The sequence below is a fragment of the Megalops cyprinoides genome, chromosome 12, assembly GCF_013368585.1.
Source record: "Megalops cyprinoides isolate fMegCyp1 chromosome 12, fMegCyp1.pri, whole genome shotgun sequence".
Lineage (NCBI taxonomy): Eukaryota > Metazoa > Chordata > Actinopteri > Elopiformes > Megalopidae > Megalops > Megalops cyprinoides.
In genome coordinates this window covers 22,267,566-22,288,618 of record NC_050594.1, presented here as the reverse complement: position 1 = coordinate 22,288,618, position 21,053 = coordinate 22,267,566, and the positions used below count along the sequence as shown (strand labels likewise).

Genomic DNA, 21,053 nt, shown 5'->3' with positions numbered 1-21,053 from the left:
GGCTTAAAGCACGGAAACCATTCCAACAGGGGAGCGAAGCCGCCACGCCAATCCCAAGGCCTTCTAGTGTTTCAACGCAAACAGCACCCACCGTCATCGTCACGGTGCGACCAAGGCCGTCCTGTCGCTAACAATAAACAACCGGTGCTGGCGAGAGACGGGGAGCTTGAAAAACATCACGCGTGTCTCAAGAAATTTCTCTCCGAGACAACATGGATGCCAGGGCATTAATTTACAATGATATATATGGGCCAAGGGGTTGCAGCAATTAAGCAGGCCATTTCACGGTCAACTGTCAACATGTGAGCGCTCTGCAAAAAAAGATCTTATACACTTCAACCTTGCACCTGAGCATTTCAACAACATTATCGTGCTATTTTTAGCCCTCAGACCACCACCTTTTTCTAAGACAGACATCTGTTCCTTTTTAAAATGGATTACCCCACATAATGATCGTGATTACTATTTAATTGCTAAAGCTTTACGCTGTTACCTTAAAAGGGACACAAACTGCTCTTAATACCAATGAAAACATATCCTTTTCAACAGCGGGGTAGAAATTCGCACACCGCATGTTTCAGCCTTCCCTCACCCACGTAATTTCCATTCTTCAAAAACTAGCCGGTTAAAAGGGATGATTAAAAAATAAGAAGCGACTACACAACAGAGTTTGAAGCAGCTTTAACAGGGGAGATATGAAGTAGCTCATGAACTGGACACAAAGCAAAGGCAGTCATAGTTTTACAGGATATGTCAAGGTTTTACACCACGGTAGTATTGTATAATATCCTTTTCCATTGAATAGACATTAACAGTAAGTTATTGCGGAGCTTTACATTAATGTATATTCAACCTGTGCTCTCTAGGGCGCACTGTGTTCAATTCATGCTAAAATATGGAGCAACACACAGTGCCCTCCACTGACAGGCTGATCTCCCGGTAGCTCACACAGTAGTATTACATATGAAACATTTTTACTCACAGTACAGCTTTATAGTACCAGGATTCTAGGTCTTTTCAAGAGAATGCGCAAATGAATGTAAAACACTCCCATCACCATCCATCTGCGAAGCTCATCTGAGCTGAATTCAAATACCGTTTCCAAAGGATTCAGCAAAATTATTACCATACCGTGTTACACCAAACTGTGCTAGCACCCACACTGATAATGCAGGCTAACACAAGGAATCTGATTTGGGGTAAGCCGTATGTGATGAATTCGAAAACAATGGCAAGATATATCTGTTTATCATATGATTTCATATTTACTTCAGGCACATATTGCAAAATGTAACTGTCATTCATTTAGCTATACCCCCTGAATAATAAACAAAAATAAACACGAGCGACAAAATGAGAAATATCCCAGTTTATCATCAATCTCATTTTTCCTCTCCTCATCTAAGATCAGATTCCTTTCTTTGCTGGCCCCAGTCAATTACAATACCCACTACCTAAGCTGACCTGCCCCTTGATTGGATCTGCAAATACTCAGGCAGATAAAGGCTTGTTATTTCACGCCCTGCTAAGTAAATAGAGGTTGCAGTCATCTCTTCCCCCATCTACCCCCCACGGTTTAACACGACCTGATGAGGCTTGCGGGGTGAACAAAAGCTTCACCCCGATCCGAGTGAGCGAATGAAGACCATACTGCACAGGACATCGCTTAAGTACAGTACCGGTCAACAGTTTGGACACACCTGATAAAGATAATGGGAAACATGCACTCAAAGACATTTTGTTCTAAAGACATTTTGATCTAAAGAAATTCATAAGTATGTTGATGCCTATGTATGAATTTCTTTCCAAAAACAAAGATTTTTAAAACAAATTTTTTTAAACACTTTCAAGAATCGAAAATATAAGATAGCTGTGATTTGAAAAATAAAAATAAAGAAAAACCCTACGAGTAGGTGTTTCCAAATTTTTGACGGGTACTGTAGATACTTCAGGATGGAAGGGAAGGGTGTCAGTTGGGAGCGCGTTTGGGACACATTCCACTATCATCATCCCAACCCCTTGGCTCGTGATGGAATCACAGTCGCTACAAACAGAAAAACACAAGACCACGGAAACAGCAGAAACAATGGAAATGATGCATCTGAACACAAATCTGATTTAACACTATGCATTTTCCTTTTAAACTGTGTCCTCTCCTGCACTGATCTTTGCCCTTATTCACATTATTTGAAATGCAGGGATTGCTTGGAGGTAGCACTAAATCAAAATGCAGGAAGTTACACTAGATGCGGGGAAAAAAAATCTCAATGTTTTTCAAAGGGCAAAAAAATTACTTTACTGTGAGACTCCATCTCCCATTAGCCATTCTTTTTTGCAGTGAAACAATATAAATAATACATTGTTTAAATCTGAAGGACTAGTTATACTTTGCAGCAAAGAGCAGAACTTGTTTATCTGGCTTTATTGCAAAGAGACTAATGATTGTTACCAAGAATTTTGTTTTTCAAACTCTTAACAAAAACACTTAATGACCAGATAAATATCAGGGCGATTCAGATTAGCTTCAGTCTTAAAATTGTGCTGCAGTCAGTTGACAATGACACAATCCATAGGTCCAGCTACAAAACCTGGTTTCGGGAAGCTTGATGGTGGCATGTGGGAAACGCACTGAACAGACACAAGCACAGCGTAGGGAAGATGCAACTATAATAATGGGCATATCACAACAGCTATCAAAGAGGACACAGCACGTGACAGTGTGTCTCACATTTCAGTGAGAAATCTGGGCATGGTGTCTTACATTGTTGGCAATATTACTAATGTAAAATGAGAGCAAAAGCAGAGAAGGATTATGTTCATGTTTTATTAATAATTACTACACTGTACACAGACATCTGTATTAGCTAGCTAGAAAATATGATCAAAATGGAAGGAGATCATGTTCATCTTAGCTAGTGCTGAGCAAATGTTGTGCCCATACTGGCTATGCACTGTATAGAGCAAGTTATCCAAACAGCCAATTCATTGTATTGTCTGAACAGCAAGACCATTTACTTTATAGCAAACTTTATAGCAAAGTGACAGACAGCTGTTCAAAAAAACTAAATATGGTGCTCATTTAACATGACTGTGAGGTAATCATAAACACTGCCTAATGATACTTATCATGTGACACTGTTTCTGTATGATTCAACAGGATTTGAACAAGATGGAAATTGTGAACTCCTGATCTCTGGCACAGGCAAACAATAAAACTCTAGGCAGTGCACTGCGTTACTCTAACCTAGCAGGTACTTAGGAGTTTAACTCCAGATACAAACATCCATTTTCAGCAGCAGACTTGCAGGAACATCTTAAGCCAATGGACCATTACTTATCTGAAGAAGATAAAAACACTTCTCAGTACAATTTGGGAGCATTCTTGTTGGATGTTTTTACAAGCAGCAACATGCATATGGGACTTTTTAAAGAAATTAAGGTAAAAATGTTTCAATAAATTATTGGCATTAATAAATCCATTTTTATTTAAGGTACCCAAATAACTGAGTTGATTCTTGATTGAATATTCAAGTAATAACACATTTGATAGCAGCAGTCCTGACATAAATACAGAAACCAAAGAATCATCCATCACAGCTGTTGTTATGCTTCTAAACTACTTCTGCTAACCAATTAATATGCACAAAGTCTGAGTGAGACAAAAATTGAATAAAACAATCTTTTTTTTTTTATTTGTCAATAGCACTGCATCTGCCAGTGTGTCATTGCCTTCTATGAGCGCAATATGGTAAACAGCAATATACTGCATACTATGTATACTGGTAATGAACACTTAAGACTGAATTGAACTGCATATTGTAAATAGGAGTATTGTACCATGTCAGCACGGTCCCATATTTTGCGAATGTCACAAGACAAGTTCCCCCTTGGGGTCAATAAAAGTGTTATATATACTTTATATACACAATATTATGTTCTGCTGTTTTGACAATGTTGCTCTTTAAAAGGGTTCACATATGGGAGTAAGGTATTACTTTCTTCTGTTCAATAAATGCACGACAAACAGCTGTGTTGCTGTACAAAGAGATAAGACAAAAAAAATTACAACAGGCTCCGTCACTGTGCAAACACTTACGGCATGCCAGATCAACGCAACAGTATTTGAAACACTGAAAGAGCATTAGAGAGACTGTAACCGTAATATGATTAGATAGCATGTTTTAATTAATTGCAAGTCTATTCCTTTCAGAGATATTCACAGGCTATTATTTTTAAAATCTATTTACAAATAATTAATTATAAAAAATAGCAGTAATTTACCTAATGAAAGCCACCTGGCTAATGACATGCGAATCATATGCTGCAACAGTACTTAGCATTTGGAGGGCTTATATGTAGAAAGTGGTGCATAACTAGGCTCTTCAGGGCATAGAGCTAACTGAGGCATATCAAATTTTTACTAATGACTTTGAAAGGGTTTCAGAGAATGAAGTTATAACGTCAGCATTTTGATCGTAGCGGCTTATCGAGGTCAGGTTGAGCTAAAGCAGGCAGACTACCGAAGCCGTTTAGAATATACCGTCAGAGGCCAAAACTTCCAGTGTTTAAGTCTTGGAAAACGAGAAAAATAAATAAATAAATAATAATATGATGCGTGTGACGCTGACGTTCTCCTGAGGAAGCGGGAGAATTATCTTGGTTCCATTCACAAACTTTCCATGCCCCTTGAACCAGTAGCTTGAGCTGAAGAAGGAAATTTGCTTTACTGTGTGTAATTTGGTAAAGTAGTCTGCATATGCAAATTTGCCTAATTATACATGCTGATAAGAGAAGCCAAACATCTGTTTTCCAACTATATTCTAACAAACCAAGGAAAAGAAATCATAACGCGTTTAATGAAGAATTTTAACATATTTTGACAAACCAAATACAAACATACACCTTTGAGCTTCGTGGTTAACTTGTATGTATGTGCTCTGCAAACATGTTTTCCCTTTTTATTGATTGAAAAATCATTTAATATGTGCAATGCGCATTTTCACACAACATTGAGATGTTAAGCAAATATTTAAAGATGAAAAATGATTAAACATTCAACTTAAGATCAAAACTGTCCATGTTTCCGTCACGTCTGCTACGATGTCAAGTTGTGGTTAACTTCAGTCTCTCTTGCGAGACATGGACTGTTAGTGAATAGATGTGGTTCCAGCTCATAAAACTAACAAAACCTAAATATCAAGTGTTACATTTATGCAATGACAATATTATCCAACAGCAGGCCTATATTATGACTACACAGACGCTGTAACCCCTGGGTATGACAACTCCCATGAGCAACTTAACATAACAAAACTTTAAACAGAACACCCCATCTACAATATAGCAGCACAGTACTGACAGAGATAGGTCAGCAGCAATGCAAAATAGCTGCACAAGAGCTCGTTATTGTACAGAATGTGGAAAACATTTTGCTTTATCATTACAATCCTTTAAATCAGTGTGTTTGAATGTCTACATTGCAGGCCTTTATTACATATAAACTCCTAAAACTGACAGCCTCCATGACTTTGGTGACAAAATCAGAGCCTTAATAGTAATCCATTATGAGAGGTGTGGATACATGCCCCTGTCTGTGACAAAACATGTTACTGTTATTACAGCTTAAGTTGGTGCTGTTATATCATAACTCTCATACTGTGCCTGTAAATGTTCACGGAAAATTTAAACTGAGGCTTCAATTATCCATCACAGAACAAATGTCCTCTAGTCTGGCAAGAAAATACATTGTAGTGACCAACTCCTTCCTCCCTCCAGCATGTCTATGGCGCTTGTACCATTCTGGGCAATTTGTTCCATTCTCCTTCTGCAATTGATTCCAGGATGCAAACAGCTCCTCAGGCTACAGTCTTCAGCTTCCCAACTACACTGTACTCTCCAATACATATTTTCTTCCACTCGTGTGGATTAGTCCTACTTTTTCCCCCCCTAGTTTTTCCCCTGCTTCACTTGCTCCTCACTGGCAGTTTATTTCCAAATTTGTTCGCCTGCATCATTTGTTAAGCACCCATTTTACATTTTACACCTCTCTTCAAATGCCCACCGTTTATTCTGAGGACCCTGGAACAGGCAGTGTGATGACGGCTAGCTTGACCATAAACTGAATGCTGCATTCAGACTGTATAGGCGGGGGTAGCATTTGCTTCAATAACAGCTTCATTTGTGAGGCCACATGCACGTGTCATCTATCGCTGTGTAGTCCCTGCCGTTTTTAATCCTGTGGCAAGAGCCATCTTGAATCCCCTTAGAAGCCTCTATACCAGTCTGGGATTTCATGGTGTAGTTTAAGATACATCAGGTATGTCAAAGATATATCAGGGCTGGAAAAATCCTTAAAATCTTTAGGAAACAAAACATTTCTGGTTTTGTTAGTCGATCACTTCAGGTTTCCTGCTAATTATTCAGGAGCTGAAAGCTTAATGAAACTCCCTGTCTTTCTTTCTCTCTCTCTCTCTGCAATTTCCTAACCACAGAAGCCGTTCCAGCTCTGTGATTAGTCTTCCTGCATCCCAGACTGCGCAGCGCGGCGCGGTGCGGCCGTTAGCTCGCCCGCAGCCCCACCTGCCAACTCCGCTTTTGTTTCAGCCACGAGCCAGGGAAGTGCGGTCACCGGGGACAGAGGCCCTCCACATCAATGCACCACGCTGACTGCGTGCGAGCCACGCCACAGACTGACTCGTGTCATCGCCGCTTTCTGAGAAGCGGGCGGCATATGTACTCATGGCTTCTGAGCTGAAAGACTTTCCGGAAAAAACAAATCACAAAAAAGACAGTTCCCCACTGCGCATTTTCAGGCAAACTGAGGGCCGAGCTTTTTAGTGTGCGCTTGTGCTTTGTGAATAAATGTTTTCTTTTTCCTTTAAAATATATTCTCTATGATGCAGTGCAAGTTCAGTGGATGTGCTCTTTTCTGTGGGCTCTTGTATGAAAAGGGTGCTAAGTCTTATTATTGAATGAGATCATTTTCACCAGGAACAGAAACTCTTAGAATGACAGGGTAAGCACTTCCAGTCCTTTCAACAAATATTGCGTGTACAGTATCATGTGAATTCTTTTGGTGCCGTTTTGGGCCGTGACAACGTGTTCTCAAAACCTAGCAGATCGCCAATAAAATATTGGCCTTGGATGTCTTTTGAGCCACTCCCGTCTCTCTGGAAAAAAGGAACTAGTTTCCAGCCTAGCTGGGTTTTAGCACTCTGTCTGTTTGCCTCCGAATCCACATCTGGATGACAAAACCTGAAGAAGCGAATGGTTCTTTATGAGGCGTGCGAGAAAGAGCCGCGCTGGATTAGCAACCCGTAATATTGCCAAAGAGGGACTGTCTGAAGTAAATCATTCAACACCATGATGCATGCGTGAACGACTTTGTGACTTAGCAGAAAGTGGAAAAATAATCATTTTAAAAAGGCATGCCAAGATAAAGGGACCTGTTAGCCATCTAATGAATGTGCTCTTCTGACAGATGTGCCTTAGTGTCCAGACCAACAAAGATGTAGGACTGACGTCTTCTCTCCCCTGATTTTTATATTTTTTATTTTATTTTGTTTATTTTGCCCAAAACAATGGGCATTTCATGAGTGAGCTGGCACCGGGAGGGCAAGCGAGAACAGAGATTAGCACATCAATTTAACAAAGATTATAAAAAATAAAACTGGCCATACTGGTAGCCCTAACCATCAAGGACCGAGAATGCTTCCCTGACACTTCCCCATTACGAAATCACAGAGATCACACCTAATGATTTCACCTCTGATCCTGCAAGAATTTGGTCTCAATTCTGGTCTCAAATCAGATCCAAGGAGATGTTTTCCCCCTTTCACAGAGATTGGTTTCTCATCACAGCATCATCATCACCACCACAGCACTGGGTTCTGCCTTATATGCATGTTGAACAAACAATCCCTTCTCGTGTCTGTAATGAGAAAAGCCCCAGGGCATGGGATAATCTACTGTACCCTGGTGATGTGCCGAGTGGGACACCAGCATCTACAGTAGACACGGGGCTATGGACCATGGCTTCATCAATCCCGCATGTATTTATGCAAAGCTGTGTACACTGAAACCCAGTCATTCATTTCTCTTTACAAATCAATCACATGAACAACCAATTTGAACAAACACACATTTGTCATGCATTAGTCCAACCGGCTCTACTCAGCGTTTACCATAGTACCATATAGGACTACATAGCACAATATAGCATTTAAAGCATGGTGGGACTACTAATTCTAAATTTAAGATATGGATCCTTCATATGACACGAACAGCCTTTTCAATAACCTACATTATACAGCACAATCAATAATTTGAATAATCTGATTTAAAGTACAGGGAAAAATAAACTAATTGGACACTGTTGGGGGAAAATGTGTATCCCTTTTCCATGTGAGGTTCAGAATCAACAGCAAAAGATCACCGAAGTTTGTTAACAAAATAACACAGCATCAGTGGAGTAACTGGCACATAACACGCGATAAACACCAAAGATGCAATAAATAATCAATGAATGGTCCCCAGCTTTATACCCAGTTTGAATATTACCAATAAAAACAAAGTGCCTGCTGCCAGCTAATCAGCATATCAATGGCACATGCCACAACAGGCCAGCTCTGGTTTACTCCACAGATCATGGTAGATAAACCCCAAATAACAGAGAAATTAACAAATGCTTGACATTTGCTCAACATCCATTATTCTGACACTTCTTCTGAATTTCAAAGGCCTGAGCGCATGCTTAATCAACATTCATATTCCCCAGCGAGGCGCAGGCACCATATTGCACCCCGCCTCAACGCTGATGAAAACTGCACATTAGAGCCGTTTCAAAAATGTTCAGGGACTCTGTGCTGGGGACGGAGGGGCCGGTAGCTCACACTTTCCTTTTAGGCACGTCCAAAACAAAAGCATCTGCCTCAGCCCTCCCTCCCCGGACCCCACCGCCCTCCCCACCGCCCCACCCCTCTCTCTCTCTGCTCGGGAGACATATGCAAAATGAACTGAATGGCATTTTAAAGAGGGAGTAATCATTACATCCAAATTCATTCATAGGGTGCGCAAAGGCCAAAGAGCCCTCTCCAGGGACAAAGACCTGCGGGACTTCAGTCCCCAGTGCAGCGGGAGCCAGGCAGTCTCGGCGAGCAGACAATTTCCAATTCTAATGTCCGAAGCTATGGGACTTATGTCACATCCTACCGCACTGGCTGCACCCATTCTGTTCTCATTGTAGTGGGCACAGACACTAGGCAGGACACTACTGCTAGGCAGGAGGCGCAGTATATTTGCATGTTATTCAATTGTGAAAGGGTAAAAGTGACAGCACTGTGTCGAATTCTTTTCCCTTCAGAACAGCACGGCTCTGTAGGAGAGGCATGGCTGACAGATGACTCCCCAACATCTGTGTTACGCGAGCGTTACAGATGAGAGACCGCGCATCCCCCGCCACATTCACAAATAAGACGGACAGACATTCGATGGAAATTAGCTTTAAATAACCAATCAGATCCCGCCCCCCACAAAATGATTGTCCTCTTCAAACTGCAAATAGCAAACTGTTTGAGAGCCCCTAATATGTGGCCTACATAAAGAGCGTGACTTTATTGTAAATATTGATGAACAGGTTTTGTTCCAGTTTCATAATCTCCTTGAGGTAATTACTTTTTCAGGTGTTAAACTGTTTGTCATTACCATGCTACTGCTAAACCCCTTGATTCCTTTGAAATGTAAAAATGAAAGGAAATCATTTCTATCTGTTTGCTTATGACACTGCACATCAATAGTAATAGCATTTACCTACAGAAAATAAACTCTGTGTAGGCTTTGCAGAATGGGAGAACACTCCAAGGACCAACTGAATTCAAATCATCTTTTCCAAGTCAAAAACTCCTTCAGTGGGACAAAAGATCATATATCAGTTTTCCACAATCTGAGAATACTAACTAAAATGAAACAATCAGAACAAATAGTCCTTGGAACTAATGGCAGTTCTAAAATTAAATCACTGTTGTATAGAAACACATACAGGGTACATGAAAATGTTTGTTTATAATGTTATAAATAAAAGGGAAATAATTTTACAACATGAGTCCTCCCCTTTCAGTGAGGCTGGATATTAGAGCAGAATATCCTTCTTTCCTGTGGAGCATGGTGGTGGAATAAAGTAACTCACTGCTGGGCAGGGCGTAAACATTTAGCACGAACTCAACGGGGCAGAAACAACCAAATAAGAAGATGTCACACATTTGCACCCACGGCTCAGACACAATTGATCCATATTTTTAAGAAAGTGCATTCCCATTCTAAAGCAGAAAGCCTACAAGGACAGGAGCCATGAGCCTCGCCAATATAGCCAAATAAAAACAAAATAAAACCGGTCAGACTGTTTGCATTAATTCAGCGGTCCGTCCCCCTGCCCGCCTGACTCCGGTCACCGAAACGCTGGAGGAAGCGGCTGGTGTATCTCCCCGCCTGGCACACAGCGTTTTCTTTCATTAGGTCCACTCGGGCCCGTATTAAAGATGCATTTAATGCGGCGGGGAGGTGGTCGCCGGGCACCGCCGGCTGTGACAGCAGGGTTACTGATGAGCTACTGTGGGCTGGCCCTCCCAGCAGGACTCCCGTGTCTGAAGGCTGATGAAGGACAGTGATACCCCCCCGCCCCCCCGTGCGCGAGGAAGCCGGCCCCCGCGCCGCTCTCCCAAGTATTTACTGAGTCGCGGGGCTCCTGCGTGGCGCACTGTGGAGGAGGGACGGGGGGGACGGGGACGGGACTGGGGGGGGGGGGGGGGGGCTGGGTTTAAGCTGCCGTGCCTCAGCGGATGCTAACAGATGATGGATGGCCTAGTCAATACGTTATGTCTTGAGAGCCTGATTTCCTGCCATTCCAATCACTAACCCTCCAGAGCCCCCTCAGCTGATTGGACAAGCAGAATAATTTCGCAGGCTGTGAAAACACCGCAGCCGCGCCGTCTGTCAGACCCTCGACGAGATTCAGGTTTAAATCTGGCCTCACCAATTTAGATTATAATAGGGAAATGATGCTAACAATCAGACATATCGGAACATATCACCACGATTCATAAAAGCGAGTACAAATCATTGGCGTTAGTATTTAAAAACTGTGACAACTAATTATATAAATGTCTTTCTTGCAAACGTGGAAAATACAAGAAAAAGGGCACACATTATTTTCATCATAGACAATGACAGCAATGATTAAAGTCAAAAATTTCAAAGCAAAGTGAACAAAAAAGAAGTCTAAATTAGTTGTGTAGTGACACACAGTGATAAGCATGATTTCAGACCATATCTCACAATACACTGGGATCTGTTAAAACTCAGTTGAAAACAGATAACACAGGCCGTTTTTTTTTTTTTAAACCACATTTGTGCATGTTTTTTGTTTCAGCTAAAATTTAAACAATACTAAATGAACTGGGCTAATTGAGGTCTTGAGAGAGAAAGACAGGGATACAGACTTTGCCATTTTATAATTTCCAACAATTTAACCTGAAAGATATTTGTGTGGTAATAACACGTGATGCTGTTTTAACCAGAATGGAAATAACCCGAATGAAAAATAGGTTGTAAATGGGGGTTCCGTGATGCCGTGGTGGTAAGCCTCTTCCATGTATAGGCAAGAAACGCTAAGCTGATAAAATATGCTATAAAAATGCTGACTCTAACAATAGCCAAAGCTCAAGGTAGGCTCCTTCCCCCCTGGGGAACTCAGTACCTTATTCCAGCAGTGATTAGTGTACAATGGAACTAGGAAGCTCCCAATTCATGCTATGTTCACATTGACCTCCAAAGGAATAATGTCCTTGTGGCCTTTAGGGGATTACAAGTGTTACATTCAATAAAGCGTGATCTTGGGGAATAAAGGAGTAAAGTAAACAGCATTATTGACCCTGCTTATATTCTTAAACATACATGCTGCATAGTGAGCAACCACTGATGCTCCCCTGCGCACCACTTAAAAGTATATGAATGAAGAGGTAAATGACCAGGTTGCATCCCAGTAGTTATCAGAGAATGCAATTCAGGACAGTGAGCCCCTAAACTGTTTCAAGATTAAAAATGATATGATATGATATAAAACAACACTGCACTCTGGTAGAAGACATTAGTTATATTTTTCATTTCTCCACGTTTGCAATTTTTCTCCAGAGGGCATTTGAAATCGGCCAGGGTCATGATAGACACTGAAGCATATAACCTACACTGTGACACTAAGTAACATACATTTTCATTGAGGAAGAAGAAAATGACATCGTGCACTTTTCCCAAAGCTTTTTATTTGATTCCTGAATTGGCCTGCTTGCTGAAAGCCTATGCTGATCACTGTCAAAGGCATCTTAAAAACCTGATAATTCTGGAAATCATACTTTTCTATGTTTGACAGACAGACTGAAATGAAATCACCGAAGACTCACAGCAGCTGTCATAATGTGGTGGAAGGTCTAATAGCAATTAGGCCTAATTGCCAATTAAGGCCTAATTGCAATGCACTCTGTCTTTACATTTGAGAGACTAATAATTTCTTTCTCCCAAATCTTACATATTCTCATGCATTCAGTAACTGTCCAGTGCTGAAAATTGTGTCTTACACATAATAATTAAAAAGCACTTTCCATATGCTACTCTATTGCAGTGTGCGCTTTTGTTACCTATGCATAATCTGAGAAAGGATGAGAGGCGTTCTGGCATTGTTGAATGACATCACCCCTAGGCTTATGGACCTTCCTCCCTGAGGAGAGCATTAGGTATCCTTAAATGTGTTTATGGTAAGAACAGTCTGGTGATGTATGGTAAAGGGCAACATACTGGTGCAGCATCTGATGAGGAAAACCATCATCCTCTTTGCCCTTACTGTGGTCCAACGACACTGGCAATGTAGCCCTCGCTCTCTCTTAATGTTACGCAAATGGACTTCTGATTGATCAGGTAATAGCTGCAATATTCTGTTGCAGGTTTTGACGATACAGCTGGGCTTGCAGTGCGCTAGCTTGCGTATTTTGCTGGTTATAAAGGGAGATGTTCATTCTGAAATGGGGGAACATAAAACTTTAGAGCTTTGGCACACTTTATTGTCGTAGCATTGTCTGCTAGCTAACTAGGTACCAGCTAGTTACCGAGTGCAGAGAGCATCTTACCTCGGAAATCTGTCCTTGAGCATTTTCATACACTGGCGTGTGGGTCTGAGTTGTTCCATAAATTTCGCGATCGCCTTATATTCTGCCCGAGAAAGTTTCATTGTCTAACTTCTTAATACTGCTAAATATAAAATCAATCGACGACTAAAATAAAACGACGTATTAACCTAATAGATTGCTATCTACTTGGGCTTTTCTAATAGTTGTTAGCTAGCTAGCAGGCCGACGTGTTTCGCTTAGGTTAAGACAAATTCTGAATTCACCTGACATTAGCTGGTTAGCTAACATAGAATGGCCGCCGCTGCCTTAAGACGGCTTGCTTTTAAACTTGCGAGCTATGGACAGGTGAATCTCAGCCAGTTAGCTCACAACACAAGACGAAAAACTCGCGTTAAACATTTGCTAACACTGCGCGTCATAAACTCCAATCCTAAGAGCATGCTACAATTTAGCCTTCAAAACTGTGTTTACCACGTATGCCACGGTCGCTGAAAAAACAACTTCCTGAATGCTTCCCGCGGTCAAGTTGAATCACCAGTGACAGCAAAGAGAGCACACTTGATTGGATAATTCCGCCGAACCTGAGTATGGTGGCTGCGGATTGGCGGATGAGCTGCAAGCAAGCGCACACTCGGTACTTACAAACCGCTAGATAAAATGGAAGGATACGGGGATAGAGTAGCACGCAGAAAGGGTGTGTGGCAGGTTGGTTCTTAGTGGCTGAAAACCACAACTTGCAGCATTTCCGTACATTAGAAATTAGTCGTTCCTCCTCAACCTAAACGAATGGGGAAATGGTTAGCTGTATTTGGAAGAGGCAATAAATGTTGAACATAAAATTGATGTTCGCGAGATGACGCCTAGCCAACACATTTTGCAGAAACTTTGCCAGATTGCAAACTGGAGAGTTGATTATAACTAGCCAGATTGTAAGGTAGTCTGTAAAGTTATTTTGCAGTCATAATGCATGATGAGTAACGGCAGCCAGTTGTTTGGGAACATCGTGGTTACACGCTTTTTGAGAAAGGTAGTTATCGACACAGAATATAAGTAGACCACATTATAAATGTAAAAAAAAAAAACAGGTAAAATAGTGCTTTAACGAACTCTGCGTATTAGATGCTTTAATATTGTGTATTTTGCAGATCGACTCACTAGCTTGTTGATACAACATAAATTGAATTGTCTATCCCAACAAGAAAATATACAAGTAATATTATGAGACGTGTGGACTTTCCACTCTCCATCTCTTGGAATAGCCTATAGCTAATGCATACTAAAGCTCTGTAGCTTCTTAAGAGATGTTGGTAAGATGATTAAGTGTCGTGTCGGGTGTGAAAACACTAATGCAATTAAACTGACGTTTTTATTTTCCCCACGCATCACCCGCCTTATCTTGTGTTATTGCATCCAAAAAAAAAGGAAATACCAAAATTGGTCAGAATAGGGAGTAAACACAGTCTTGTGTAAAAGGGAAAATTAATCTACGTGTTTTATGTTTCTTTTCCCGAGTAGAAACGCAGAACAGCTAAGTAGAACGTAATATCTATCCGCAGCCTGAAGTTTTGTACGGAATCAACAAGGGTACGCGAGCGCATCTGTCAAATAGGTATGAGCTCTGTAACTCTTACTCACTGCCACCGTTTCTCCACGTCGCACAGTAGCGGCAATCATTTCCTAGCATTGTCAGACATCAACACCCACCACCCCCCTTAATCCTCTTTTGCAGCTAAAGGGTGATTTAAGGGGATTGGGAATTGAAGCAGAGAGAACTGGATGACATTGTAGACATTACTGCAAAGTGGCTTCTTTTAGCTCTCTGACATCAAACCCGGTCCCTTCTCAAGTTGCCTAAACCCATAGAAGGAGAAAAGAGAGAGAAGTTGCCATGTGGAGCAGATTATAAAACCTTCATCTCTAAAAAGGTTCCTTGTATCGTGGATAGTCCAGGTACACTTTGCTGCAGATCTCACCTCTTGGAAAAGTGTACCAAGTTAGGTGCTGTGATGTGGCATTATTTCTTAATGTGTTATGGCAATTTGCCTCCACCTCGGCTCTTGAAAGTTTGGCATGTTTATGCTCCGAGTGCCCATGGCTGGAGGATTTTAATGGATTTTCAGATAACAATACTATAGACATTCCTAATAAAACTTAGAGAAGCAGGGGGAGTTTAAGGGTAGTGCATAATTGAATATGCCTGGAGGGAGTTTGCTTTTTTAACAGTGTAATGATCAAACAATAAAACATGTTTGTCAGCTTTTACAGGGCAAGACCGTATGCCAAATGTATGCAAATGCACTGCACAGCTTACTGAATAACCATGTTAACGTTTTACTGGCAAATACTTACTCATAAATTCAAAATGTTGAATTTGAATTTTGAAGTGTATCAAAGATGTGGGATAAAAAGAAACTTACCCAAGCAATCTTAAAAAGACAGCTTTGTTTCAAAAATGGTGAATTACTTCTGTGTTTCTGCTTGTATGATGAATTGTACTTTTTTAGCTTTAAATATAAATCAGATGAAATGCTAACTGAAGAGCACTTGAAGTGTAAAGTGTTCTCTCTCCTGAGGCTTCTTTGTCATAAACCCCCACTTCAAATCAATGATGGTTACTACTGTGCTATTGTATAATTACTCTGTGGCAAGTTTTAAGACTGTCAGGAGTAACAGGATTGTTTTTCAAATAGAATTTTTTTTTTTTTCAGATTTGTATTGTTGCTCAAACACAGAAAAACAGCAGATTGGATCCCCTTGTAGAACAGTGATGCAAGGTTAAAAAATATTGAGTTTGAATTAAGTTCAGTTCTTTTAATCATTAATTTTGTATCTATCTATACTGTCACAGCTTCAAGTTTTAATCAAGAACAAGATAATAATACTCTTAAAAATATTGTAAAATACATTCCAATATTGTAACAAGACACATGCAAATATTTATACTGGGAAATACATTTGATAGGAAACTACAGCGTTAAACAGGTCGATATGAAACAAAAGGTGCCAAAAATGGGGGACAGAAAGTTGTGAGTGAAGACATGCTTGTTGAATTCTATAATTTATGATAAAATATTTAAGAATTGAACCACTTGAATTACCCTAAAGCATGTAACACAATCCAAACCAATCAATGGTCTGTTTACAGAAAAGTACTGATTCAGTATTACAGCTTCAAGAGTCTCAGTCAATTTGTACAGTTTCAGATCTGGGTTGGGAGAAAGCCACAGCCACATGAGGCGAGTCCTTGAACGACAGTGGTTGTGAAGCTGTTCCGATGGAGGTTGGTAGAGTAGCTCATTCCACGAGTGTGAGGCCAGAGATTAAAAGAAGTGAACCCTTACCATGACTCCTTGGAGGGGAGGGCCAGGCAGACAGCCAGCAGTGGAGGACCACAGCGCATGGGCAGTGGAGTATGAAGAGGATATGTACAATATGCTGTGAATATGTACAGCTGGAGTAGTGTTGTGGAGAGAAGGACAAGCAAAGTAGCATGGTTTTGAAATTGATGAGGTGGCAAGTGACAGACAAAGTCTTGGACAGGAGATATACTACGCTTCAGGTCAATGTAGCAGTCATCCAGTTGGAAAGTGCCAGGGCCAGGACCAACTGTTGGTGAGAAACAGACATATTCTGTGGAGGGTGGACCTGAAGAATTGGCAGGCACTGGTCAGCACCAGTGATCTGGGAGAAGGTGAGAGCATAGTTGAGGGTTAAGCTAAGGTTCTTGGCAGACTGCTAGGGTTCAGCATGATGTTTTCGTGGAAGCCGATGAAGTCCTGGACCGGAATATAAAAGATCTGGGTGGGAGGATGTGGAGTGATGTAACATAATGGATGTAAAAGGATAGGATCAGTGCAGCAAGTACGATGTAAATAGATCTAACCAGGTGGGATCAGGGAGTAGCATTAGCACCAGCATTGGTATAAGGAGATTGGATCAGAGTTTGTGAGGTACTGCACTGTAATGGGTATATATGGGTGGGATCAGGGTTAGTGAAGAAGTATACTGTAACCAGTATACAGGGATTAGGCTGGAGTTTGTGAAACACGGTACTGTAATTGTGGTGAATGTATAGGATCAGGGTCTCTGGAGCAGGGGTCTGTAATGGATATAAAAGGATGGGATCGGGGTTTGTGAAGTGTACTTCAATGGGAATGAAAGGGTGCCATCCAAGGCTGTGAAGTGTAGTGTATGAAGGCATTGTGTACACAGGGCAGCGGTACTTACCGAGCAGTTAGCCAGCTGTGAAGCCTACACACAGTGGGGGACGAATTTACAAAGGATGTCTCCCTCTGATATTCGAGAGACAGTACACTGATCCTTATTCCAGTGCTCTCAGCACACAATTGTAGTGCTAAATGCTGAGGTACTAATGTCATTTGTATACATTCATACACATGTGATCTTTACATTTTATTTTATTTTATTTCAGTACAGTTTGGAAATCTAACTGTGGAGGGAAAGAGTGCAATATCTGACACAAGTGCAAGCAGTGTAATTAAGCAGTGAAATCAGAATTATTGCTGAATGATAACTGAAATGTGTTTGAATTTTAAAGAAAGCTTGATGAATAATTCAGTGTGCTCTGATGTGAACTTATCTTAACTATATCTACAGGCAAAAGCATATGAACAGTATCTACAGTATCATAAATCTACTTTGTTCTCATAAGATTATAGTTTACTCATGATCCATTTAACACCAGTCCCATTCTTTTTTTTGTGTGTTTGTCTGTGTATGTGTTTGTAAGCACATGTGAATTTTGACCTATTGCATCCATAGGTGTCTGATTAATTCTGATTCTAAAATGCATGTTCTGTCAGCACCTTTTAAATTCCTCAGTCCGTGTCTGGGCTGTGTTTCACTGCTGAATCCTTCAGTGCAGTAACTATAGGTGATTATTACACACTGGGAGGCAAAGGTAGAAGCATAGCTCTGTCACCTATGGGTTTGTGTATCCCTTATTTGCAGTTGATCACACACCCCCTGCATTAAACAACTGTTCCCTTTCCCATGATATTAATTGCCATGTAATAAGAGATTACAGTAATTAATTACAAGAACCTGTTTTGCTGTGGATTTTTAAGGCTATGTTTGCAGTCAATTTAATGACTGGGTCACAGGACAAAATGATTTTCCCATCTTATGGGAGTCTGGGTCTCCTGCCCTGAAAATCAGTGTCCTAATGTGAAGCAAGCCATAACCAGGAAATGCCTGTAGTATTAGCAGGGTATCAGATTCGTACTTTTGGAAACGTCTCACTAACAGCATGGCTGCCCCACAAATCCTGCATCCATATTTTACTAGGGGAAGACAAGACACATGTGTTTTGCCAAAGCTTTTAAAGCCATTTCTTTCATTTATTTTATTAGCCTTTAATGAATGTAATTAGAAGGCAAGTAATTAAATGCAATTGTGCTCAGTATGTTTTCCCCGTTGTAAATTGCCCTAAACAACATGCATGGTGCGAACAAATTTACGGGATTAATAGGGGATAGATAATGTTTTTGGATTGTATTTCACACTAAACGGCTGCACGGAGAAACAAAGACTGTGGCACAACCTCATTAATCTTAGTCAACTGGCAGCACTCGTGCAATTTGCATGACTGAGGTGGTGGCACATGCTGCAGTTAGGCCGTGGTTCTGGATCTGTCCAATTTCTCCTCCCGTTAACGTCACGTCAATCACGGATAACCCAGTAATACCCTCTCAGTGGAAACGAAAGGGCACCCCCCAAATCACTGATTTTAGCGAAGCACTAATTACACTGACATAAGCAAGTTTTTTTTTTTTTTTAAAGAAGCATATATAGTCTTGCAATACTATTTATCACGTTATTGAATAGAAATTTCTGTATTATCTTTGAGCACAAGATGTCTTCTGTCTATTCTGGAATAGTATAGCCACAGAGACTGTTGTGTATGTGAGCAGATACACAGAACAGTTCTGATGTTAAATATTCTGTCATTATAGGTGTTGAATGTCATGAAAAATGGCAGTTGTACTAGTGTGTCACATGTATATTGGCCATTTGATAATTTTAAAATCAAAAATAAAATTTCCTGGACTGTTTTAATGTCCTGGTAGAGAAGCAAGGTAATGCTACAATAAATTTTATGCAACCTTATTATATTTTTTCAAGTCCAAATATGTTTTGTAGCATGTAGGGTGTTGTACACTCCACCAGCCCACACAAACCAATTCAAGCTAAAAAAAATAATTTGAGAGTTAAATCGTGGCAAAAGGTAAAACAGGGTAACACTCACGAAGGCCAGACAGAATTCTAATTATTCAGTTATTAACTTTTAAAAGAATTTTTTTAATGGCTTTTTAATTCCATAAATCTGCGCGGTGTTTCGGTGAGAGGAGGCCATTTACAAATGAGGGAGATCGTTTGGTGCCCGGGCCGCCTTGCTGCTGTGGCCGCGGCGCATGCTGTGTTTTCTCTCTCCCCGTTACTAATATCCTGGAGGCATTTTTCTCATTATCAAATATTGTTTGATGTCTTTGTTTCTTGATGATTAACCGTGGTCACCAAACACTGGCCTGGATTGTTTAAAATTTAATTTTCATCTCTGAAGTACCCGGAGTGTGTCTGACGGGGCGACCCACATATTTTATGTATGCTATTTTTCATGCTAAAATGCAAGAGGATGCATGGCATTCAAACAGTGACAATTCTCTTAGTAGTGTCAGTATATTATTCCAAAGCATTATTATGCATGTGTATGTGGACATTGTACAGAACAATGGTAAACATGATGCATGTTATATTGCTAAACATAGAAGACTGTAAACTAAATTCTCTTAGCCAGGCCAGACTATATCCACTCATATATATATATATATATATATATATATATATATATATATATATATATATATATATATATAATGTATAAGAACACCATACTCTTAATTGACATGATAAATAATTACATTAGTACAGCTTGGTGTGATTGTTTTTGTACGTATAACAGTGTTTCAGAAGAAATTGTATTTCTGGTTTGCTTATTGATTTGAAAACACACAAATAATGAGAATTAGAAAAAGCCAAGGGTTGGTTTTTTATTTATTTTCATATCAGTCATGCAGAATAAGATTTATGGCAGTCCTGATAATGCAAGCAAACAAATTGGGGAACAACAGTCTAAAATAATGCTACAATGTCAAAACTATATTGAGTCTTTGATATATCTCGGTATCTGGGTTCAATAGCAGCCATAGTATCTGTCTAATGACATTATCTACTGAGGTTTGGAGAAAAAGAAAAAGGACAGAAATGAACAGCACCATTGTCTGCAGTCTTATTTAAACAAATGGTGTGAGCGCGGGGAGAGACGGCTTGGTGAAGGAAAGGTTATACTTTGCCCTGTGTGTTTGTATTGTCAATAACTGGAGAAGGCTGTCAAGAAAGAGGAAAGATAAAGGTCAATAACTATGACAAATATGTTTGTATTTGTACACTCTTACTGATAGCACCACAGTGGCATGGGCTGAATTTGACACCCCACAACAATAATAGGCATACTAGCGCTGGTAATAGAAATGCAATAATTTTACCCGCATATTTAAAAGGATCCTGTTTACATTGTTAAACCACATGGTAGATGTTGTTCAGATGCTTTACAGGAAAATGACCCTTTCTTTTTCTGAATAGATACCATGAAATTTTGCCATTAGCTAGAATTAATCATGGAGTGAATTTTTACAAATGTGTACATTTATGTCATGGCATTAAGTTTTTTATGTTGATATAAGAAAGGGACTTTTATTCTATGATAATCAAAAGAACATTAGCAAGCCCATGAACATCCATATACCGTACTTCTTTTTTATTGTCTTTTACAAGAGAGATCACTGTTTTGAAGGAGAAGGTAGT

General features: G+C 40.2%; 1 protein-coding gene across 1 annotated transcript in view; it reads right to left on the bottom strand.

Annotated features, from left to right (window-relative positions):
- The window catches only part of cdin1 (CDAN1 interacting nuclease 1), a 61,233-nt gene extending 47,834 nt beyond the window's left edge, over positions 1-13,399 (bottom strand). Inside the window, exon 1 of the mRNA XM_036542285.1 lies at positions 13,170-13,399. Coding sequence (XP_036398178.1) covers positions 13,170-13,270 — 101 coding nt within the window. The 5' untranslated portion in view covers positions 13,271-13,399. The remainder of the gene's footprint in view (positions 1-13,169) is intronic.
- Between the last annotated feature and the right edge of the window lie 7,654 nt (positions 13,400-21,053).